The sequence below is a fragment of the Sparus aurata genome, chromosome 6 (genome assembly GCF_900880675.1).
Source record: "Sparus aurata chromosome 6, fSpaAur1.1, whole genome shotgun sequence".
Lineage (NCBI taxonomy): Eukaryota > Metazoa > Chordata > Actinopteri > Spariformes > Sparidae > Sparus > Sparus aurata.
In genome coordinates this window covers 19,894,340-19,918,172 of record NC_044192.1, presented here as the reverse complement: position 1 = coordinate 19,918,172, position 23,833 = coordinate 19,894,340, and the positions used below count along the sequence as shown (strand labels likewise).

Sequence of the window (23,833 nt, the reverse complement as noted above, 5' to 3'; positions counted from 1 at the left end):
ATATGTTAGCAGGATATGCAACATGGCTGTCGAGGAATATGTGATACTTGGCGCTAATCAGCCGTCATTGTCACAGGTTGAATACTGTGTATTAGCATCCTTCTCATCAATGGGTGTCTACAGTGAACAGTGAATCACCACAACCAAGAGGAAGATGAACAAAGTGCATATTTCAGGCACAGAAAACAGGTTGTATGTGTCTGAGATGGAGGTTGGAAAATGTGTTATTTGTTATTAATTCCTACATTAACGTTGTCATTTGTTGATGCTGACAACGTGACTGTGTTGGGCCTTGCATTACACGAGGCACAATTAAGGGGATATTCCGGTGTAAGTTTAATCCATGGTCTAACACACCGTGAAACTGTGTTAGACTCCCTCTCGAGAGATAAAGTTTGCAGACCGCTAGCTAACGTAGTTTTAGCATCCTCAGAAACGACCGCACGACAACAATACACTGCAGTAAATGGTCCAAATATAAAACTGCCATCAAAAAGCCACAAAAATGCTCAGAACAGCACCAAACTTCAGCAACATTAGAAATAGGGTCCCGGCACATATTTCGAGGCATCAAAATAAGACTGCCAACAGAGTGCCACCTAGTTGTCAACTGTCCTCAATAGGGCATTGGCAAAGATTCTACTAAGTTACTTCTTAATCCGACCAACCGATGTGGAGATATAAAATACTTCAATTTAAACACCGCCACCTAGTGATCATCCGCCAAAACTTTGCACAGAGCTTCAGGGGCTCATGGGGAAGTAATCGCCTGAGTTTCATGTCATTCGGAAGGAACAATGTGGAGATATGGCAAAACTTTGTGTTTTAAGCAAAATGTACAGGAAAATGTTATTTAATAACTTGAGTATTGTTTGGAATATCAAAATTATTTTAATACGTTTTTGTCAGGAGAGTCCACAGATGCTGTGTGCAAAGTTTGGTGCAAGTCGGTGATTTTGCCTGGGAGGAATTCGAAAAAGTAGGTTTGTGACATTTCGTGAATTTGCGGGAAAAAAAGAAGGCGGAAATGGCCGTGGCCTATATCACGAGATTCAGCACAATTCAGTGAACGCGTGGATATAAGGTTTTTGAATGTGCGAAAGTATATTCGAGTTGTAAGCCAAAACACACTTTCCTTGACCATAGCGCCACCTAGTGGTGGAAATTGAGGACGTCAATAGATTATGACATTTTTCAGGAGGTGTGACGTATATTCCAAGTTTGGTGAGTTTTGGGGTATGTTCAGGCAGTGAAAAATGCGATCATTTGGGACAAAAAAAGGGACCTCGCAGGTCAAGACCTGCCCAGGCCCTAAAAATGTGCATTTATTTCCTATTTTTAAAAAAATGTTCATGAGTTTCACACACACAGCAAATTTGTTGTCTCTTGTCAATTTTTTTTTTCACTCAGCTTGACACATGAAAAAAAGTATTCTCTTTGTGACCCCACCCAGGTTACAAAAGGGACAGATGCACAGACTACACTTACACCAGCCCTAAACACCAACCATCTGAGCGTTGACACAACTCTTAAAGGGTTCAAGAAGAGCGGGAGACGTGCATTCAGCTCTCAAATAAGGTTTATTTAAAAAGGTAATTTATACTGGCGAAAGACCTGAAAAAGAAAAGAGAAAAGTCATAAGACTAGTCCAAATTATTTTATTCCACAATCTTAAAAGTCAAAACTAGTATAAATAGCAACTGCTTCACATTAACATTTAAATACATTAAAAGGATAAACGGTTGCAAGAAATAGGCAGGACAGGGCACTTACTGCGGGGAGATTCTATCGCAGACCCCAATAGGAACCACCTTGTGCGCACACTGACCACTGCAAACACTACAACTTACACGGCAAGAAAACCAACAACAACCAGTGAAGTGACCACTACCCTTTAAACATACCACACTGCATGCAAGGAGAGGTGCATATCCCACAACTACTCCCCACAGGTCGTCCCACTGCCTAATCAAAAAAAGACATAAAATACAATGAGATTCAGTTGGTTCAGTTTCACAGGTATTCAGTATTAATGCGGTCAACAGTATAAAGAGATGATATTTGACCCTCTACAAATAATTTCAGCTGTACTGTCTGTAGGGACCAGCCTTAGCAAACTGGTTCAGGCAAAGCAGCTGTCTGGCCTTAAATCTTGTTCAAGATGGAGCTCTGTTGAATAGCAACACAATAGTTGAAAGGCTCTACTCTGTCAAAGGGGAGAGCTGAATCTTTGCTTCTTCAGCACAGGGCTACAGAGCATGCTCAATCTGGATCACTCAGGACAGTCACACCACAACTGCATGGACACAGCAATCCTGCCACACAACCAGGCCTCAAACGAAGAGGCACTAATTGCCCTCACCTGTCCTTATAAAGGCGGGGAGCTACCTCTGACCCTACCTAACAGGGCGGTGCTTCAAATTTAGATGCCGGCCCTCACATCTTGATTTATTTTCACTCTGTTACACACATGAAAAAATAGCACCAGAAAAAAAATTATTATTCTCACTTGACCCTCCGGGCTTCCCAACTCTTCTCTTAATGCAGGTAAGATGATATTGATGATTGAAGTAGTTCTGACTGTGGGCGTCGTCTCGCTTGGATTTGCACTTCTCGTTATCCGAAGCAAGTTTGGTAAGAATTAAAAAATGTTATCCTCAATAAAGTTTAGTTGATTGTCTATTCTAGGACCCAGCTGTAGGTGCTGGATATATTTACATGTAATTCAATCAAACGGCAGCTTACAGTTTAGAAAAGAATAACTCCTTCATCCAATGTCACTATTTATTTGGGGATCATTGATGCATCCTGAGAACAAAACTGATTTATCTTTTTTGTCTCTTCGTTTTCTAGAAAAGTGTGATTCCAAAAGGTAAGACATCTTTTTCACTGTTAACTTTCATCAAACTATATCTTTCTAAATTCATCAATTTGACTAAACTAAAAATGCATAAGAGGGTGGAGGTTTGAGTTGCTGGAACAAGATGCAAGGTGGTTTTCACATGAGTGACTTGGCAGAATAATCAGGTCAGACAGGATCCAGCCCATATTGTCCAAGCAGAAGATTCATACTTTTCAGCCATGTTTTCCAGACATATTTGGGGAGAGTAATATGGTATACTTATCTGAAATTTTTTACTGTGCTTTTACTTTCCTCTGTAATGAAGACTCACTCTTTACAAAACCTGGTTTTCTATTTTTTCAACTCAGACCAAAAGCAAACATCACTGGTGAATCAAAAGGTTTGTTGCTTATGTGCAGAAACTACAACAATCTTGCTAATGTGACAGTGTTATTCATACATGAATGTTTCTATAATGTGTTAAGTTGTGCTTTGGTTCCTGTTTTAGGTTACAGGAAATATCTGGTAAGTTTAAAGAGTAAAAACGTTAAAACCACTGCTTCTACCAAACTGTCTTGCAGTGATTATTTTGTCTTAGTTGAGGCTGATCTCTCTTCCTGCCAACATTTTATCAAATGATTTGCAGGGTGGTTTTGATGCAACCTACAGTATCATCACCTATGAATGCAACACTGGTGAGCTGCTTTTCTCTTCCTGAATGTAGAGACAACAGGTTGATTCACTACTTGTTGTTGCACTTTTAGCTGACATGCATAAAAGTGGTCAGAAGTTGAACACATAACACAGAACATGTCATTACATTTAAAGTTGGTGCAAGTTCCATGTTTGTCAGGCTATAGCTTTTAATGAAATAAACCACATCAAGTACAAATACAGTGTAACAGTGATATTGTATGAGATGGTTGTCATATTGTGAAAAACTATTACCATTGCAGCCCTACATGTGGCAGAAACTGAGCATGTGCAACTTCTCTGCGTTGATAATTCAAACATTTACACCTCAATGATCAGCTGAATCAGTTAAGTCATGTGTTTATTTCTTTTTAGAGTGACATCAGCAGCAGTGAAGTCAGCTACATCAGCCCTGAGAGATTCAGTGTACAGCACTTGTACTGTTTTCTTTTACTGTAGTGTACAAGATAATTTTTAACACAAATGTTTTTCCTGCAACTGTTTTGCTTTGCCCTCTTATGTGCCAGTTAATTGATATGTACATTATCTACATGTGCATCGCCTGGAGCAGAGATTAGAATGGTGTAATGATTTAATTGAACTCTATTGAATTGATAGAAACCGAAGTCCTGCCTGCATATAACATGTATTACTGTTTGTGTTGCAATGCTGTAAATAATAAATAATATACAACTAATAAATTTTTTTTGATTTATTTTGAAATTTGAAGTTTATGTTTATGTTTATTGAGAGAAGATGAGGGGCTGTTACGACCCCGGCTCTTGGGAAGCAACACAGGATTCAAACAACAATCAATGCAGCCAAAGTGTAACATTCATTGCACAAAAAAGACAAACCATAGATAACAAAGAAAATCAAAGATAGAGGCTGGTGGCATTGCAGCAGGTCAAAGTTGCAGTGTGTGAGAGAGAGTGGGTGGAGCTACCTGGAGCTCTTAAGGCCTCCCAGCAGGTGCCAGAGATCAGGAGGGAATAATGGGGAAGAGTTTCTGATCACCTGAAAAATACAGAGAATAGCCTTGGACATAACAGTGGCTCACACATATACATAAATTAAGATAACCAACTTTAACACATTTAACACATAACAATACAATGAAATGGAACCCCATCAAAGAAGCTAAATCAATAACAATTATATTCATAAAATACAATTTTAATGATCACTTTAAACTGTTGTCGGATAGTATTGGGAGATTTATTATTTTATTCTTAATTTCCTTATTGGTTATTTTACCTATCATATTGTTTTCTATTTTCTAAGTGAAAATCAGGAAGTACATGATGTGATGCACTTTGCCTTGAATGTTAAGGATGGTTGAGATTGGTGGATTGATATGAGAGATTGTGAAGTGATGCATCACTTTGCTGAGTTTTCCGTTGTCCAACAAAAGAAGCAGACGGTAAAGTCACATAGTTTCTGAGGAGAAGTTTAGCTTTTCTTTACCCACAGCCTCACAGTAGATCAAGTTAACCAGCCTTACATTATTCATTGAGACAACATTTTACCAACTAGATGTAAGAGCACAATGTGTTGTTGTCATAACTGCATGTTTACTCAGAGCTGCCAGAAACTGCAAATGGTGGTTTTCAAAAATGTATTTAAACTAAAGCATTGTCTCCACTGAAAAGGAAAAAGCTGAAACAGAGCAACTGTATGTGTGAGAAAAAGAATAATGAATTCATGAAAACGTTTATTCATAGTTTTCAAAGGTCAGCCTCTCTATCTAATAAAACACAGGCTACACTAGGTACTTTACAAAGGATGTCGTGTGTGTGTTTCTGTGGCCTGTCTATTAATACTATTAATAAAGTCACTTCTGATGCTAGCTGTGGTTTGCTCTGAGAGCGAGTACACAAGTGTGGTCAGCAGCACAGGCACGTATCTTCTTCGGAGGATTCTGGACGGTCTTATTATTCAGCTTCATCATGTCTGGACGCCTGTTGTTTCTCCTCATGTGTAAGTGAAACCTCTTCTACTTTTAAACATCAGTAACATGACAATAATGTATAACCAACATTGGCATGTTACAGCAAATCTTCTGTTATATTGTATGTGTTGTTATTGTCTATGTTGTTGTTGCCCTGTGCTGTTTATTTCTAAACTCACTGTAGAACTGCCAAGGCCAAAGCTAATTTCATCACTGGGATCAATGAAGTATATGTTGATTGAGACTTCTATCTCTGAATGTCATGTTATGCAATTGGTGGAGTTTCGGTGTCTTTCTTCATTTTGTTAAAGTTATTAATGAATTCATATCATATCGATTGTTAACACATTGTATTTTCAACAGACTCCTTTCATGAGATTCAAGCACAAGGTCAGTCAGTTTATGTTAGTCTGTATTTAATTTGATTTAATATATTTTTCCTTAAAGTTTGGTAATTCAGTATATCTTCCTTTACTTATGAATAAATCACAATTTCTCAATATTACCATAATAAAGAAAGTGAATAAATTGTATGTGCACCTCTAAATTTTCAGCTCTTCATCCATCTAAACTGAGAGTGAATCCATCGGTGATCACAGAGACAGACTCAGTCACACTGGACTGTCAGACTCCATCTGTTTCTGTGTCTCAGTGTTATTTCTATGCTTTAAGTAGAGTCAGTGTCAGAGAATTCTCTTGTGTGAAGACATTGACAGGAGTGGAACTGCTAGAGATGTCAAGTCAAATTCCCCCTGCTGAGGTCAAAGTCAGATGTTATTACACTGTAAAGCTTGGCGAGAAAAAATCAGCATCTCCACACAGTGACACAGCCTCCATCTCCATCCAAACTCAAAGTGAGTGACTGTTTCTACTGATATCATTGTGTCATGTTACAAAATGGTGCAATATTTTATGTGTGAACTTGTCTTAACAACCCAAAATTGATAGGGAAACACAGATTCAACAACCTCCAGTTCCATTAAAATATTCACTTGTGGGTGAAGGTGATACAGCTATTCTTTTTATTAGTTTTTTATAAATGTCAGAATATGTGTTACTCTGATCAATAATACATTTTTAAACTTTCTTTGTATTACAAATTACAGACTCACATCAGACTACACACATTTTGTTTGTTAAACATGATTTTTGTGCATTTTATAACAGTAGGACTTCTTTAAATGTCAGCACTGTTTGAAAGAGTCGTTTGAAGTGTACTTGATAGTAGAGTAGTAGTATAATGACTTTTTATTGATCTCTTTTATAGATCAAAAAGCACAACTGAGTCTTCAACACCTTCCTGGTGTAGATGTTCACTTTACTTGCTCTCTGCCTGGGTCTGCTAATCATGACACAAGATGTAACCTGTACTTTGGAGAATCCAGTGATCCAGTTCTAACAACAACCATCTGGAGTGAAAGAACCACAATAACAAATCAGTGGTTCTGTCAGTTTACTGTCACAACTGATGTTTTGCTGAGACGTCTACATTCAGTTCAACAAAGTGATGCCACCTGTGATTATAGTTTGGGAAGAGAACCCAACTCTCTGTCTGCTCGTAGTGATCGATACAGCTTGACTGGTAAGTCAGAGAAATATTAATACATTCGCTACGATGACTTTAATGAATGTGACAAATTACATATATATGGTATATTAAACTTACAGTACATTATTGCTTGAAAGCACCCCAGAGCCTGTTATAAATTTAACATCAAACTGTGAAACATCTCCATAAACAGATACATATACAGTTGGCTACCTACATATTTATTCATTTGTTCACATGGGAAATAATTTACATTCTCTTGATGTAGATATTGTGGAGAAAGAGTCAAGCATGATCCAGACAACACCAACATTAAGAATGACCACAGGTAGGATATTTTATATATCAAGGTAGAAGTCCAGAACATCATTATGAATCACATCAGTATGAACAGTTTGAACATTTTTTAAAGGTCTGTCGTTTTCTTATTCTCCAGGTCAGACTGGTGTTTCCCCTCCTGTTAAACCAACATCAGGTAATAAAAAAAGAGACATTTCAAGTGGGTTTTTTTCCAGATGTTTCAGTGTATTCGGTATTTTCAAATGTACTAATGTTGTTCCACCAGGTTGGCCTGTTGATAGGCCAAGTCATACTGGTGGTTCCATCTCTACTTCCCAAACAACAGTGAATCCAGCACCAGTGAATCCAGCACCAGTGAATCCAACATCAGTGAATCCAGCACCAGTGAATCCAGCACCAGTAAATCCAACATCAGTGAATCCACCACCAGTGAATCCAACATCAGTGAATCCAACATCAGTGAAACCAACATCAGTGAATCTAACACCAAATTATCCACTATCAGGTGGTGTAATTATCCAATTTCTTAATGATTCAAACTGATTGATTAAAACATTTTGATTTGTACAATATAGTAAAACATTTGATATGAACTCAACAAAAAGTTTATCCTGACTGTCAGTCAAAGAACATACCTATGTGATGGTAGCTGTTACAGATAGCGTGTGATGGATTTGCTTATGTGTATGGGAAGTTAGACTTCCTGTTCGCGTCCAGATGGTAGTCCACATAGTTGAAGTAAAGTTTAAAGCAGCACAAGACAACAATGTGCTGCTTAATATTTGTACTCCTGGTGCAAAGGAAGCCAGAATGTATTTTTAATGTTAACATGTTTTATGTGCCTTCAAGAAATAGATACCAGTATGAAACCTATGAATCCAGGATATGGTGATGAAATGACAGAGAGTTATTGCCTTTTCATATATTAGTAATGCACTGGTTTTGGTGGCTGAAATACTCTATTCATGCACATTACATGTCAGCTTTTCATTGAAGTTGTGCAGAGAAAACTGACACTTGCTTCAATTGTTTCAAAGCAGAAGGGTGGCTAAACTGGCTATTGAAGTTTGCAGCAGTCATGGCTGGTTGTGGAGTCACTGTGGGCGTCATCTTGCTCATTTCTGCGATTTGCTGTAACCGAAAAAGAGCTGGTGAGAACTATGACTAATAAATTCTAAATCTATTTTTATCTGGGTGTTCACACAAACTGTTGTTGTTAGAATTTCATTAGATAATCTAAAAGCCTTTAACACATTGCCGGACAATTAACTGTATGTAAACTGCATTTTCACAATTGTCTTTCACATTGTATCTTGAGATTAACTCAGTTTGAGCTTCAACAACTACTGAAAAGATACTTCAGACACAGATAAAGGAACTGGCCATTTACAGGAATTAGTCGTACAGTTTGATTTAGCAAAAGGGTTGTGCTCTCAGAGGGAGCTGTCAAAGAATCCAACACCATTGAATATCAGTTAAATCAACAGTGCTTAAAATACAGTATAGCATAAGAGGACCAGGTTTGTGAAAGGAGCTGTGGCAGTGACATTGTTGACATCAGTGTGTCAGCAAAATAACGTATGAACGGTGATGCCTGACCTGACACTGTTCTTCATTTAGGTTAGGATGAGCCAAACGGTAATTCTATATACATATTTTAGCTTGGATCTTGAAAAATTATTTGCATTTTTCAGGAACTTTGAAGCAGCTCACATTTTTTTCAGTTGAACCGAGTTCATGCTCACAGCTACTAAGATAACTAACAGCTCGCATAGGACAAAAACACAGAACCTGCATCTGTAACCGAAAGAAAACCACGCGAGTGGTCAACCACCACTGCACTGAGATACAAATAACCTGTACCTCCTTTTCTCGTGTGAAAAGCATATTGTATGAAAACAGATGGTGTGCTGAAATGTACTTGTGTTGTTCCATCAGGCTGGTCTGCTGGTAGGCCAAATCATACTGGTGGTTTGTCCTCTACTGCCCAGTCAACACCAGTCAAACCAGCATCAGGTAATGAATCAATGATTTGCACTTATTGTTTAGAAAAATGTTCACCAGATAAATGAGGATACAATTTAATGAAAATATTTAATATGTTTATGAGACGTTATTATCCTGAATGTAAACAGTGAAGATGCTTATTCCTTTTTTAAGTTAAATATCTGATTGTGTAGATGATAGCCCACATTGTTCAACAATAAAGTTTTTAAGCAGCACACAACACCACTGGTTTATTTAATTTTTGCTTAAAGATTGATTTTAATGTCTAACGCTATCCAAGAGACATTATTCAGATCATGTTTTATCCCTGCAGATTTTGCTATTAAACTCAATTCATGGGAAAGTTTTATTTAAATGTAAGTCTTTCTCAGCAGCAGGTTGTGAGGAAGTGAAAAAACCGGAGCCACGACATGAGAATGTAAGTCTGACGTGTGACAATATTAAAAGGGACACTATGTAGTTTTTGGAGAATACATTCAAACTCAGAATTTTAATATTTACAATGTCAATGAGGTAATAATACAAAATTAGAAATATTTTTTTCTCATAACTGAGTAAATAAGTAAATTTGGTCCTCAGAACATTGTTTGAAGCTAGACAGGTGGTGGGGTCTGCCACCTATAAAGAAAGTAAACAGTATAATACTGTGTTGTTAAGGGATGTCCGATAATATCGGCCCTCCGATAATATCGGCCGATATTGACTTAAAAATGTAATATCGGGAATTATCGGTATCGGGTTTTTGGTAACCGATGTTTGTTCTTCAGGCTTCAGCATTTCCGAGCCTGCATGAACGCAGCATGGGACGTTGACAGGCGTGCAGTTGATGACGTATAACAACAACAACAGATGCTACACTCGTGGGTTGCTAACCGTGGCTGCCCGGTGCATGAGACGTCTGTGGTTTGGAACTATTTCCAAGTGTCACCTACAAGTAGATTTGATCACCCACCTCAAGAAGAATCATGCAGAGTTACACGCTACATTTGTGCAGCAAAGTGATGAAAAGACGTAACGAAACACCGAAAAAAACCTCACGGTTGTCGCTTAAAGAGTCAACTGGAGTGTATTGCACTGGATAACCAGCCTTTTTCTATCATTCAAGACACCGGATTCTCCAAACTTGTGGAGTTCCTGGAGCCACATTATGCCCAGTCGCAAGTATATCTCAGACCAGTGCTTACCCGAATTGTACATTATTGTTTACAGCCATGTCGAGAAGCTAACCTCTGGTGCCATATGCATTAGCTTCACTACAGATAAGCATCTTCAAGCGTTAACCAGGTTAGCATGTTGAGTTTGACTGCACAATGGCTAGATGAGGACTCTGTGTTGAAAAAGGCTGTACTTCACTCTTGCACAGTGTTTACATTTGGAAAGCCATGTTGCATTTATGTATGCATCACAATATAATTAGGCATAATGTGTTAATTCCACAATAGGAGATATGTTATGTTGTTACCTAACAGTTTTGTTGTAAAAAGACTGCATATATCGGTATCGGGTGATATCGGTATCGGAAATTAAGAGTTGGACAATATCGGAATATGGGATATCGGCAGAAAAGCCGATATCGAGCATCCCTAGTGTTGTTCCTTTAGTTTGTTTAGGCCTCAAAAAATCAGTCACTTAAGATCTTTCCCTTATTCTCCAAAACTACACAGTGCACCTTTAAATAGTTGCTATTTTTTAATAGATGCTACAGTGTTTTCTTTTTTCCCCCAGCGTGAAACATACCATTTTTATGACACCATCCCTGAGCTGCTGGCTGCACCGGCCCTGAAGAACATGGTTTACAGCACCGTGCAGCCACACTGAGACTCAAACTTTTTTATACTGTGTACAGAAAGAGAAAGCAAAAAGCCTGAAGAACTGTTAGAAATGTTAACCTTTAAATAATCTTGTGTAGTCAAATAACTTTGAGATTTTAAATCAAAACTTTTTGTTGGTTTTGCCGCCAGGTCACATTTTTAAGTTGTGGTTTATCACGTACAAAACACAGTATGGGTTCTAACCTGCTTTTAAGTTGAGATTTTTTAAAGTCAAATTTGAAAATGTATTTAGTTTTACTCTTTTTTAACAAAGGCAAACGTTTACTTTACCGCTTCCTGTAATAACTTTTGTTATCTGATGTGTCTTCGCATATCTCGATCATATTTTATGTAACAGGGTTTTTTTTGCTTGAGACAATTGTGACTGTATTCTGTAAATAAATCCACATACATTTCCAACATGTTGTTATACATTTAATTTGTTAGTTGTGTTATGTAGCCACATTCTTTCCAGGAATGTTCCATGTCCGATACTATACAAACTAGCATCATCACAACATTGCCACACACACACACACACACACACTTGAGAAAATAACACAACTGTTAAATAAAGGAAGGAAAATATTTCTTTGTATTTATTCATCAGCTTTCTTAAACATGTGGTTCAGAGTATCACCTTGAGGTCACCTTGACAAATTATGACTGAATATATTAATGTATCATCTTCTTCTTCATGCATCTTTAGCTTGTCAGAAATGTCTTAAAAACTGGCAGAATAAAGCAAGTTTTAATGTTCTGTTGTCTCTCTCGTATTTTACATGATACATATAGACATGGAAAAACATTTTAATTACAAAATAAACTTAAACTATTTAAAGAAAGAAAAACTATGACGGCACTGTCAATTGTTTTTAGCAATTTACTGCCAAAAATATAGACCGCTCTGCATTTTTTTCCACATACAACAAAAGTGCATTTTACATTCCGCAGACTTTTATATTAGCCTTCATTTTTTCCTAACAAGAAAGAAACAAATACATTTGTTTTCTTATGATCATCCTTTGCACAAAGGACCTGTTTTATACTTTTACAAGAAATACCTGTTCTCCTACTGCAGGCATCTGTTTTTACTGCTGACGTACTGCATTTCTTTCTTTTGATTTCAGCACACATTCGGGACAATATGGCAACTGTCAGTGACTTGATGCTCTGAGCAAACTCACTTAACACTCCCATTTTTCTAATTTTCTTTAGCTGCACCACATTGTTCATGTTTTCTGCTTTAATGGATGTGAGCCTCGGTACTACAGGTAAAGATTTTGTCTTAGTAGAGCGCTGCCTGTTGCAGAGGTATGAGCAAATTCATTTGGCCATGTTCTCTATGTGTTTATACTGTAAGCGTCCTTCTGTTGATTTAGTCCTTACTGACGTCCAGCTCTCCTGCTAAAGGTCACCTGCTGATGGTCGCTGCTATCAGAGGGAGCAGAGCTGCTGTCAGAGCGCTGGAGAGGCGTGTTGCTGAACCACACTCCATGGCATTTTCCTGTGGAAGACAGAGTCATTTGTGATACACATGGAGCTGTAAAGAACATAAATATTGTCAGGGTGGATTATATACTCTTGTTTTATCTGGGAAAGATAGTAATGGATGCTAACAGATATAAACTGGTACTGGTACTTGTTGAACAAGTTGGGTCTTATTCTTGTAGTTTTGGCCATTATATTGATCAATCGTGATAACACAGTTCCAACACTAGAAGGGCACTCAGTAGAGCGCAAACCTCCGCCAAGCCCGACAGCTCCCTTTAACCACATCAAACTGTACTCACTTATGGATAGTAGCCAACAAAATGTTTTATTATTCATAATTTTTATTATTTTTCAATGTTAAAGAAAGGGAGAAAAATGTGTTGGACCAGCCCCTTAACCAGATCTGCACCAAAATTTAATGGGGTCTATTCTATTCTGGGTTGAGACCCATCCAAGTTTCATGGAAATACATTCTCTAGTTTTTGTGTAATCAAACTGACTGACCAACCAACCAGTTAACCAACCAACCATCCAACCATCCAACCAACTACCCAACCATTGATCAAACTAACCATCCAATCAACCAACCAACCAGCCAACCAACAGTATTTTAAATTGATGAGAACAATAATATTATTAACAATAGCTATGACTGAAGACTGAAGTTGTTATTTAACATTTTATTCAACGTATCTTTAATATGCTTAGTCACTTCCTGGCCATGAACGATATCAGAAAAGTAACCACTCAGAAGCATGCATGGTAAATGTGAAGCTACTGCAGCTTGTTTACTTAGCTAAGCATAAAGACTGGAAACAGGGGGAGAGGCAAGGGTTAAAAATCTGCCTTTGAGCATCTCCAAATCACTAACTGTAAACTGTGCTGTTCCTGTGCTCAAGTATCAACGTCACTGTATAAAACTATACATGTAGACACACACTCTCATACCTCAGGGTGGAAAGGATGACATGATTCAGGCTTCTTCCTGTCCTTCTGAAACTTCAGTCTGTCACATTTAAGTGATTCATTGTGTTCAAAGGCGTCAAGGATGAAAATACACTATCAAGTTCAGAGCATCACCAACATTAACATAACTCCTTTGACGTGATGTGAAACTTTAGTAGTGCAGCTTAAAATAATTCTCAATGCAATTAACAAGTATTATTATTATGATACTTCCAAGTTTCTACATATTAAATATCTGTGTTTCATCTTGAAAGGATATACATTATCTCGATAGGATCCATTGTTACTGGAGGGGCACTGCTGCAGTCACACTTTTTGTCCACGACCACCATGAAGAGGTTGCTACTGGGAATCTGCTGTATGACAAAAGACCTGCAGCCCAAACAGAGATGAACAATTACTGAACATTTACTATTAATAATGTTATATATATATATATGTACATATATATATATATATATATATACATATACATATACATATATATATATATATATATGATTATCAAAGGGGGTGATTAACTACTTTAAGGTGGCTTAAAGCACCTGATACAGTACCTGAAACAGCCCTCACAGTCGATGTTGCCTGTCGTTTCTTTGATGGTGCGTTCGGAGACAAAGGCAGGGTATTCTGTATCACATGGCACCATCATGTGTTTACCTCGAGATCTCTGAGCTGAATGTGTGACAAAACATGTTTAACTGAACTGCAGAAATTTCCAGTGGAGGTTTCCAGTGTTCACTATAATGCTTTCTCACAGACTCGTACATGGCTGTAATGTACATATAAATATATGAACTATGGTTACCTTTAACAGAAAGATCGATATTCCACCAGCTGTACAGGTTAAATTCTAGCAGAAAACTGAAGAGAAAAACACAAACGGCATATTAAAAATAATATATTTCCAGCGACAGATATGGGAAATACTGAATATGACTTAATGTAAGGGTAAGCTGATGAATCTGTCTTTACAAAGGGGTATTAATAATTAATTAATCAAGCACATCAACCAAAAGTTATAAGCAGTACGTAACCATGAACCTGTGTGTCTTGTTCCTGGTTAACATGCTCAGTTGTCAATATTATAGTCAGCTGAAGGATGTAATATGTAAATGTATTTATAGCTGAGTTATAACACTCAGGAAACAAAGATATATTTAAAAAGTATCATTGTTCTTATCAAATAACAATAATACTAATTAATATACTTTAATCAAAAATAGTTACCACATAATGAACATTATATAGTGTTATTTATGAGTCCATATAAAATATATATACCATATAAAAAAAATGTTTTTGAGTTGCTCTTACATGACGAGTTCAGTCAGGAGCCACTTAACAACAGTGAAGGGCTGAAAGAGAGAAATGTAAATACATTTAGATTCTGTGAGTTGAAATGAAATATTGTTTACTGCGGTTTAAATGTCATTGTTTATTATGAGACCGCTCTGCAGTAAACTAATGTTTGACCAGCATTCAAACAGCGTCAACCACAAACCCAGAGAGAGGTATCTATGCTGCTGATTTTAACTCAGGTAGAACAATTGTAGACGTACAGCAGTCAACCACAGATTAGAATTGTCTCCATCTTTGAATATAGCAGCTCACGTTGTGTCACTTACATCTGATAGAGTGCGTGCACTGTCGCTGCTCCCAGCGTACTCTTTGCAAAGGGCCTGGTAATCATACAGCGTGATCCTGAAATACAGATGGGACAGAAAAAATTGCAATCAACCATAAATACGACATTGTTACAAAAAGCTTTTAATGTCAGGTTTAATGTATCACTTCAAGCTCTTAGAAATGATATACACTCTCACCCACCTTTTGAAGGACCCCATTTGTAGAAGTTTGTTCATAACAGCACCCTCCACCTCTCCAAAGAAGAGCCCTGTCTGAGAGAGAAGTTACGTCAATGCACACTGGCAGAAAGCTTAACACGCACGCACGCACACACGCACGCACGCGTGGTTGGACGAAGTAACAGAAAAACCCCCAAGCTTATTAAAAATGAAAAGTGAAAGATTATACTCATGAGCATTTTGATCAAATCATGATTTAGCCACAAAATATTTGCTGCATTGTTTTTTGATATTTTTCTTGACTGTATTGCTTTTGTAATCAAGGTTTTGAAGCAGTTTATTTTAAGAAGTAGGAGCAATTTCTCAACTCATAAAAGAACAATTTCTTCTGTCAGATGTTATCTTGTCCATAGATGCAAACATGTAAACACAAACAATGAAGTACACAGTACCTGAGATTGCTCCTCTGTGACGAGAATGAAGCCATTGTTGTCGATGAGATAACAGTTAATGTCCTGTCAAAAGAATAAACAGATTATTTTAACAAAACAACATGAGAAAAAAATAAAAAACCCAGAGTCACCCAGAGGTCTTACCTCGTTATCACAGCTAATGCTACATTTTCCATCCAGGGCTGTACACTGAGCACAAAACACGAGTGGCTTAGTTTCACACCTCATCAGGGAGCTCAGTTATCGTGAAACATATTGCAGAAGTCGTTACCTGTCTGCAGGCGGTCCAGAACTTCCTCTGGAAGAACTCGAGCTTCATCTGGATTCCGACAGCTGAGCACAAAACCAAGAGACATAAGAGACGACACAGTATCTAAAAATAACTTTAAGATTGATGGTTTAGAGGTTTTTACCTGCAACAATTGGGGACTTTCTGTCATCGAGGAGCTGAATTGCAGTGCTGGCCAAGACCACGCTCTTATTTTCTAAAGCTAGAGAGGAAGAGCAGAGAATTCACTTGAGGTGATTTGTTCAGATTTCATCCACTGCTCACTAGATGGCACCCTTTACTCAGCAGCCTCAAAAGAAACTGCAGCACCAGTCCATTACTTCACACTAATGGAGTGCAGTCCGAGGGTTTTCTACAGCCAGATGACTCTAATAATTCTGTAATGGGTGCTGTGATTGGACATTTCACGTTATCATGGCAAAGCCTGAGTGGACGCAGTCATCATTAACAGAGGAAAGGTGGTAAATGTCCTGTAGAGTGACGCTGTATTCTCCCTCACCCTGAACAGCAGGCTGAGTGTGGGCCACATTAACTGCAGGAGAGCTGTGAGGGTGGTGAGCTGTGCTGCGCATCCTATCAGTGGAAACCAGTAAAAGCCACAATCCATAACAGAAAGAGGGATATGGAAAAAGACTGATTAAGATGTTTAAATGCTGAGTGACTAAGGAAACCAGATGGATTTCCTGGAAGTACCCTATACAATGCTGCACTTGATAATTGAAAGTATATTGAGAGTGACTTGTATAATGTACAATGCAGATAACTTAGCAGCAGTAGATCAGCAGCTTTGTGCAGGCCCAGGGAACTTTATTTCCATACTGCACACTTGCTGCCATGTCTTGTATGTGTTTTTTTGTTCTGCATACCTGTGCTGAAGGGGATGGAGTAGACAAATGTGCCGGGGACCTGCTCTGCCGCTCTCTTGTACCACAGAGGGAAGTGATCAGCATTAAACACACCCTCCTTGTCCTCCGCTGTCAGGAAGTCTCTGAGGACGCACACACAATGAAGCTGACGTGACGAGTGAAGGATCAGATTCATCAAGCACAATCACAGCGGCACCTCGAGCTGTAAGTAATGATTACAGAGATGTTGAGCGGCGGCACTCACCGATTGGAGAGCTGATCAGCGGGCACAAACAGGTTGGTTCTCGACAGGCCGGTGCGTGTTCCCAGGAAGGCAATCTCCACTCCTTTGTCTGAGTTCCTGTGTAATGCAGAGCAGGGCCACATAAACACATCTGTACTTTTACATATATGATGTAGGACATTGTATTTGCTATATAATGTTCTGAATGTATTCATGGAGTGCGACTAGGTTGCTTATCATTGAATAGATTAGTATATAGAGGGAAGTTTTGGTTGCTGTTACAGCTTTTATTTTGGAGGTATAATGTAAAAATACCACTTTAAAATAATTATACTATACAATAAGTAACATCTTCTCAGACTAGTTTGCTTTTTATTTATTCATATTATGTTAATAATTTGCAATTTTTCATGGTTATATAGCTTTATAGCTATATTAGTAAATAAGCAAAACATCACTTTGGGCCTTTGTATGTATTTATTCTTGTGTTTGTGTTTGTATTGTCTATTGTGTATTTGCTAATAGGTTTTATGTACATTATGTTATTTATTATTATGTACAGGCACATTAATCAATATTAGTTAATCCTATAATAAGCATCAATCAACAGTTAATTGATATAAGAATAAACAATAAGTAACGTTAAACAACAAATGTTAACAAATTGCTATATAACAAACATATATCCAGGGTTTGCATGTTAATGAAAAGGTACAATTTGTAACATAGTTGTTTGTTGAGTCTCATTCCAGACTCGTCAAATACTGACGCTCTCGGGTTCGGAGGTCGGCCGACCGCCTGGAATGAGACTTAACAATCAACTGTCTTACGAAATTGATGTACTAACAAGTATTACTACATGGTTGATGAAGGTTTTAATTAGCATGCACAGTATGTCATGAAGCTATAAGCTGTTCTTATAAATATTTCTATTCTTATAAAGGTTTCTGATTTTTGATGATTATCATATGATTATTACCATGAAAATTATTAAATAATATCAATAATACCCATAAGTTGAAAAGTTACACATACACATTGACATGACATGACATGTATCCTAAGACAGATCTCATACAAAATGTAACTCATGGCACTGTAATAGGAGATTTTGATGATAAGTTTAGTTTCCATGTTTCCGTGTCCTTCCATGTGCTTTAACAGGTTTTGGTTACTTCGATGGTTTCTCTCTAACATAATTCTATTGGAAGTGTTGGGGGACAAAATTCACAGTCCTTATTCTGTGCAGAAATTAACTTTAAAGTTCAGCTGAAGCCAATATGAGGCTTCAGTAGTTTGATTTAAAGAAATAAAGTGTCTGTCCCCCAAAGTTAAAAGACTCTTAAGCTTCTCCTTCCCTGCACGACTGCACAAAACCCCCCCCCCCCCCAAAAAAAAAAAAAAACCCAAAACACGCGAAGTGTGTCTGGGTAAGTACAAAGACTGACTTTGGAAGATACAAACTTGATTTGGGTAACTTAGACAGATGATCACATTAGCTTCAGCTGAACTGTGAAATGCTTTTTTGCACAGAGCGAGGCCTGTGGAACTTATATATTGTCCGGAAATTGCTTTAAGAAGGAATGCTAATGGTAATCACATCTTTGAAAAACACCTGCTTAACAAATACAGACCATTTCGACTTAAAAATCCAACTAAAGTGTCCAACTGCGTACTTTCAAGTACATGTAAGCTAGTGAATATTGTATCATTCATTGGTAAGAGATATAGTTTTAGTGTTTCTTAATAAAATGTGGCTGCTGTTTTCTATAAAGGCATACTTTATAAAGGGGTTGTAGTAAATGGATTGTAACTTTAGCCTGGGCTTTAGTGGCAGAAATGTTCTCACTCTGACTTGTTGAGGGCCAGTCCAGTCCAGTAGGCCTCCAGTGGAGCTGTGACCACTGCATCAAATAACACCTCCTGGATCAGCTCTCTGTCACCTGCGGAGCATTTCAGACCAGTTTAACAAATAAGGACCTTTATGACCCCAAAACATCCATTTGCTTTATAACAATCTCCCTGTAGTCAGTTTGTCTCAAGTGTCTTACATTTGAGGTGTGGTCTGCGGCCCGTCATGAAGAGCTTGATGGCTTGAATCTGGGTCAGGTGACGGTGCTCGTGCTGCTCCTCTGTGTTGCAGTAAGTCCTGTGGTCCAAAACAGAGCCAACACTGTTACATCACAGGCCTCCACATCCCTGATGAACACAGAGGGATAACCTACATAACGCATGAATGCCCACTTCCATAACCCCGGCGTTACCATTCATCTGCTAGGGCGACATCTGGCTGTTCCAGATCACGGAGCCCTGAAAAACACAAGTCAGTAACGCTTCAGCAATGCCAGCCTGGGAAGACCGAGCCAATAAGGTCTTCGAAACAGGCAGGTCAGAGTGACATGCGTCTCACTGTATAGAGTAAATGCCGAAGTCTGGAGTGACATACCAGCTTCAACTGACACATTTCCTCGGAAGAAGTACTTTCCATGACCTCTGGAGAGAGCCACTCCGACACTGGAGACGCAGCCAAAGAAAAGAGTTAACATTAAGTGCAACCAAGACATAAACTGGAAGAAAGTCGTTATGGGAATGTAATAAAACCCTTCCTCCACCTGAATGGTGTCCCTTTAATGTCAGTGTAGTAATAGTCATTGTGCATCTTCAGGACACGTCTCTAAAGGAGAAGCAGAAGAGGTGCAGGTGAGATTTGCTCCTTTAGTCTGGAGACAACAGAGATAGAACAACCCTCATCTGATATGGAGACACTAAACATGTTTATCTGCAGCCTCACCCCTCTATCCACAGTCTTCTTCACCTCCATGGAGAAAGTGCCTGTCCTTCTGTTCACCATAGCATTACGTAGCTGAAAGATAAAGTGCACAGAGAAGCTCATAGAGCAGAGAAGTCAAGGCTGGGTCGCTGATCTAGCAGCCTGTAAGTGACGGCCATTTCACTGAAAATACCTTGATAATACTTGACAATTCTTCTGATAATTCCCTGATCATCCGAAAAAACAGCGCAGAGCAAGTGTCAGCGCTAGTTTCAAGCCGATGCAGTTGCCATTTTCACGCCCACCGCCCTCGTCGTGTAAATTGCAAATGCATTTGCTTCCTCCTGTGCGCCTCTGGGTGTGTTCTCGTTCTTAAAATGAGGTGTGGTCAGGCGCACTGATGGCACAGCTATCTTTATGCAGCAGAGAGCAACTGCGCCACGGACCAACAAAAAGCTGGTCTAATATCAAGGCAAGTATTTTTTCTTTGTTATTTAAAATGTGCATTATTCATATTGTAAGATGCGCCAACACAGCCAGGTTCACAGTGCGCATACACTCAGATTTAATGATTTGAGAGGCTGATCCCAGTTTCCCTGCATGCAGTAAAGTTGCAGTTACAAATACATGTAAGCAGCAAAACTAGAAGCTTTAGTTAAAAACTCGGCAGGATAGAGGTAACTCTGAATTAATTCGGCTCTTAAAGGGAATGGGAGATGACTCTTGGATTTGTTTAATTCATGTTATGCCCATAACACACCCGTGACTCGTTAAGAGTATAAATACATTTCCTTTGCGCTGTGCACCTCGCTCACTAGATAATCCGCTGTTTAAGTAGCAAAAGGGAGTTGGACATGCCCCTAGTGTTTTGTATTATGCATAAGACATTTGTAATTAAGGATGATATCTTTTATAACGCTGTTTTTTTTAGAGGTTGAACACATACGGCATCATCTTTATCTTCCCACTCCACCTCCGAGAGATCCACGCTGCTGTAGTTGGGCTTCCTCCTCTTCTGACCGTCCTGATACTGCACACAGGAACACAACATACACAATTCAACGCTCCCCTTTTGTGTGATGCTGCACATTTTGACTTAATGGCCTAAACATGTCTGCTAATCTAGCCTCACCCAACTGTGAAATCTGCATGTGACACATAGTTTTTAAATGTATGAGCTTGATATTAAAGAAATAAATCAATGTAGCAATCTGTCTTTTTGTCTTTCAGTGCTAGAATGATGCTGTGTGCTCTTATTCATCAAGCCTTGCTTTGGAGGGAGCTACTTTGCTGTTTAATAATCTAACAAGTCGTGTGTGAAATTAACACTGTCAGGTAAATTAAAAATAATTAATATGATTGATAGGATATCCAGGCTAAAAAAAAAAAGTCAACAACAATGCATTTAACTTTACACGTCAAACTTGACAGGAAACAAGAAAGTCAATGACTACAACCACAGCACAGTCTTAGCCACAAAGATACACTCACGAAAAAACCAGCACAGACTAACACGCACACACACAGTTGCACAGAGAGGAATAGCACTAACACTGGCACACACAGATCCACTAGCACAGCCATAGCTCCTGAGGAACCAGCGGTCCCAGGGCGAGCGGCTGTGGTCTCTGCCAGCGAGTGTTAAATTACCTCTGGGAAATCTCAGGCCAGCCAGCCCTATGAGTGGCCTTTATCCCTGCATGCATACATCAAAGGAAAAGGTGGGGATTACAGACTATACGAGCCCACAAAGCCTCCTAACCAGATAACACATTTGTCTCTGTGTGCACTCGTTAACGGAGGCGTTCAGTTCATCAGTTTCGGTTAAGTATTAAATTGCATGGACAAAACAAAAAGAAAGAAAACAGGGTAAAATCAAGGAATGCAGTGAGACAGTTTGGTGTTAAAGTAACGTTAAGAAACTGGGTTACCAAGGGTCTGAGTTCCGGGTGTGTCAGGATGTAGCCGTTGTTCGTGATAGCGAACGCGTACCCGTGGATTCCTAACTAGAGGCGCAAGATGAGAAACACAAGGAAAGTAATTTAAAAAATAAACATGATTGTGAATTAGTTTGTGCAAAGCAAAATGTACAAGAACAGCTGATTGTACCATATGTTTAGGGATGAGCTTCATCAGCTCCTGCAGAGGGATGTCTGTTCCTACGACCCCCAACAGAATACCCTGGTTCTTCTGCATGAATAGAATCAAAACACACGGACAAAACTTTAGATGAAAACTACATGAAAACTCAGCCTGTCAGCAGTTGTGGAAAAAGTACTCCAGTACAATTAAATTCCAGTGCTGAATTCAAGTTCCTACGTAATTTAGAGTATTATTAAAATGTCACTGAAGTATCAAAAGTAAAAGCAGGTGTTCAACACAAAAAAATGGAGTTATGTTTTCACCCTTTCACCCACTGTTGGTTGTTATTGTGGTTTGTGAGCAAGATCACACAAAGACTACCAATCAGATTTCTATGAACATTGGATGGAGGATGGGTCTCAGCCCAAAAAAGACCCCATTAACTTTTAGTTGAGATCCTGATGATGGGACTGATCCAGGATTCTTTCCCTTACTTTCTTTAACATAGGGGGTGTTACACATTCTTGTTACATATGACATGTTTAGATTTTTAATACTGATTAATCAATGTGTAGGCAGCATTTCACTGCTGTAGCTGGTTGAGGTGGAGCTACTGTTCAACCATGTCACATTTAATTAGGTAGACTAGTCCCTTTTTATTCTACACAGACTTGTAATTCATGGTGGAGTGCTGAAGATGAGTTCAAGAGTCTCACAGTCTGAACAAAGAAGCTCTGTAGTCTGGTGGTATGGTAGCAGGGTTAACAGGCTGGGGTAGGAGGTGTCTTTTAGTATCTTGTGGGCTCTGTGCAGAAACCTTAACAACATCTCTGATGCATATCAGGCATGTTCTGGTCATATTTAACATCTTGCTGCAGAGCCTTCATGTTCTGGGTCAAACCATGGCAGTTTGTAGTGTTTACAGTAGGGATGCTTTCCATCATTCCACTTTAAAAGTTATCAAAAACATACAATGGGAATTTTGTTTGAAATTTGTTTAAGATTCCTTAAAGGTGCAATATGTAAGAATTGGCTTCCCACCTAAGGTCACTCCAAATAAAGAGTTGGCAGCATTTCACCAGAGTAATTGTAGTGGACGTTAACTAGTTAGCTCAGCTAGCCATGCAGCTTGCGATCCAGACTTGGAGCTCGGAGTGGTATAACAAGACAGGAGCGGGCTGGGGCTAGCTGGTTAGCATGCTAACTTTAACTTTAACTTTATTAGAAAAATCGCTGCAATACATAGACATTACATTGTTAACGATTGTTTGTTGTTATGATTGGACTGTGTGGTGGCCTGTTTTGTGTTGTGTCTCTGTGCTTTGTGTTTCAGAGGTCCTTAGTGAGGCTGGGCATGGCTTTGATGCTGAATCGCACTGAATGTAATCAGCATCTGCTCTTATACCCAGATCTTCCCTCTGAACTGTGCCAGATTATTGTCGCCAGCTCCAGTGTGTGACCGGACCATTCCTGTGAACCAGCTCCTCCACCTATCGCCACCAAGCCTCCCGGACCTCTGCCAACCCACACAAATCTGCCTGCCTGAGCCAGCCACCTGCGTAACCGGGAGTCTCCACCTGCGCCACCCTGGCAGCCACCTGCCTGAGCTCGAGCTTACCACCTTTACCTGGCAGTGATCCCTTTGTGATCAGTAAATTCACCTTCCAAATATATTCCCTGTTCGGCGTCAACTTTGGATCAACCAGTTCCACTACAACCGTTACAGGTTG

At 38.9% G+C, this 23,833-nt stretch overlaps 2 protein-coding genes and 1 long non-coding RNA gene across 5 annotated transcripts in view; 2 read left to right on the top strand and 1 right to left on the bottom strand.

The window, feature by feature from the left end:
• The first annotated feature begins 3,230 nt into the window (after positions 1-3,230).
• LOC115584138 (uncharacterized) lies at positions 3,231-4,160 on the top strand. The gene is made up of 4 exons (XR_003984487.1): positions 3,231-3,242; positions 3,351-3,367; positions 3,489-3,537; positions 3,911-4,160. It is a non-coding gene; the product is annotated as an uncharacterized LOC115584138 (long non-coding RNA).
• A 2,059-nt stretch (positions 4,161-6,219) lies between these two features.
• Positions 6,220-11,913, top strand: LOC115582901 (uncharacterized). Its single transcript, XM_030419137.1, has 9 exons — positions 6,220-6,340; positions 6,754-7,068; positions 7,304-7,363; positions 7,472-7,510; positions 7,601-7,794; positions 8,402-8,486; positions 9,274-9,351; positions 9,717-9,760; positions 11,068-11,913. The coding sequence occupies exons 1-9, from the start codon at positions 6,220-6,222 to the stop codon at positions 11,158-11,160; spliced, it is 1,029 nt and encodes a 342-aa protein (XP_030274997.1). The 3' UTR covers positions 11,161-11,913.
• LOC115584136 (voltage-dependent calcium channel subunit alpha-2/delta-3-like) overlaps positions 11,576-23,833 on the bottom strand; it is a 36,837-nt gene continuing 24,579 nt past the window's right edge. The window contains exons 17-39 of one of the 3 annotated variants that reach the window (XM_030421566.1): positions 22,131-22,211; positions 21,953-22,027; positions 20,968-21,051; positions 20,043-20,114; positions 19,864-19,925; positions 19,698-19,765; positions 19,516-19,561; positions 19,303-19,400; positions 19,101-19,194; positions 17,273-17,368; positions 17,029-17,150; positions 16,287-16,364; positions 16,145-16,206; positions 16,018-16,062; positions 15,874-15,936; positions 15,444-15,514; positions 15,242-15,317; positions 14,931-14,971; positions 14,422-14,477; positions 14,171-14,288; positions 13,873-13,985; positions 13,596-13,678; positions 11,576-12,660 (exon numbers count right to left, since the gene is read on the bottom strand). In XM_030421566.1, the coding sequence (XP_030277426.1) occupies positions 12,568-12,660; positions 13,596-13,678; positions 13,873-13,985; positions 14,171-14,288; positions 14,422-14,477; positions 14,931-14,971; positions 15,242-15,317; positions 15,444-15,514; positions 15,874-15,936; positions 16,018-16,062; positions 16,145-16,206; positions 16,287-16,364; positions 17,029-17,150; positions 17,273-17,368; positions 19,101-19,194; positions 19,303-19,400; positions 19,516-19,561; positions 19,698-19,765; positions 19,864-19,925; positions 20,043-20,114; positions 20,968-21,051; positions 21,953-22,027; positions 22,131-22,211 (1,797 nt within the window). In that variant the 3' untranslated portion in view covers positions 11,576-12,567. Of the gene's footprint in view, positions 12,661-13,595; positions 13,679-13,872; positions 13,986-14,170; positions 14,289-14,421; positions 14,478-14,897; positions 14,972-15,241; positions 15,318-15,443; positions 15,515-15,873; positions 15,937-16,017; positions 16,063-16,144; positions 16,207-16,286; positions 16,365-17,028; positions 17,151-17,272; positions 17,369-19,100; positions 19,195-19,302; positions 19,401-19,515; positions 19,562-19,697; positions 19,766-19,863; positions 19,926-20,042; positions 20,115-20,967; positions 21,052-21,952; positions 22,028-22,130; positions 22,212-23,833 lie in introns of those variants that run through there. The other 2 variants (XR_003984485.1, XR_003984486.1) reach the window with 2 other exon arrangements.

Bases quoted from the DNA above. Each gene is read 5' to 3' on its own strand.
- LOC115582901 (XM_030419137.1), top strand. From the start codon at position 6,220: ATGTCAAGTCAAATTCCCCCTGCTGAGGTCAAAGTCAGATGTTATTAC. The intron at 6,341-6,753 runs GTGAGTGACTGT...TCTCTTTTATAG, and splicing joins CATCTCCATCCAAACTCAAA to ATCAAAAAGCACAACTGAGT. The intron at 8,487-9,273 runs GTGAGAACTATG...TTGTTCCATCAG, and splicing joins CTGTAACCGAAAAAGAGCTG to GCTGGTCTGCTGGTAGGCCA.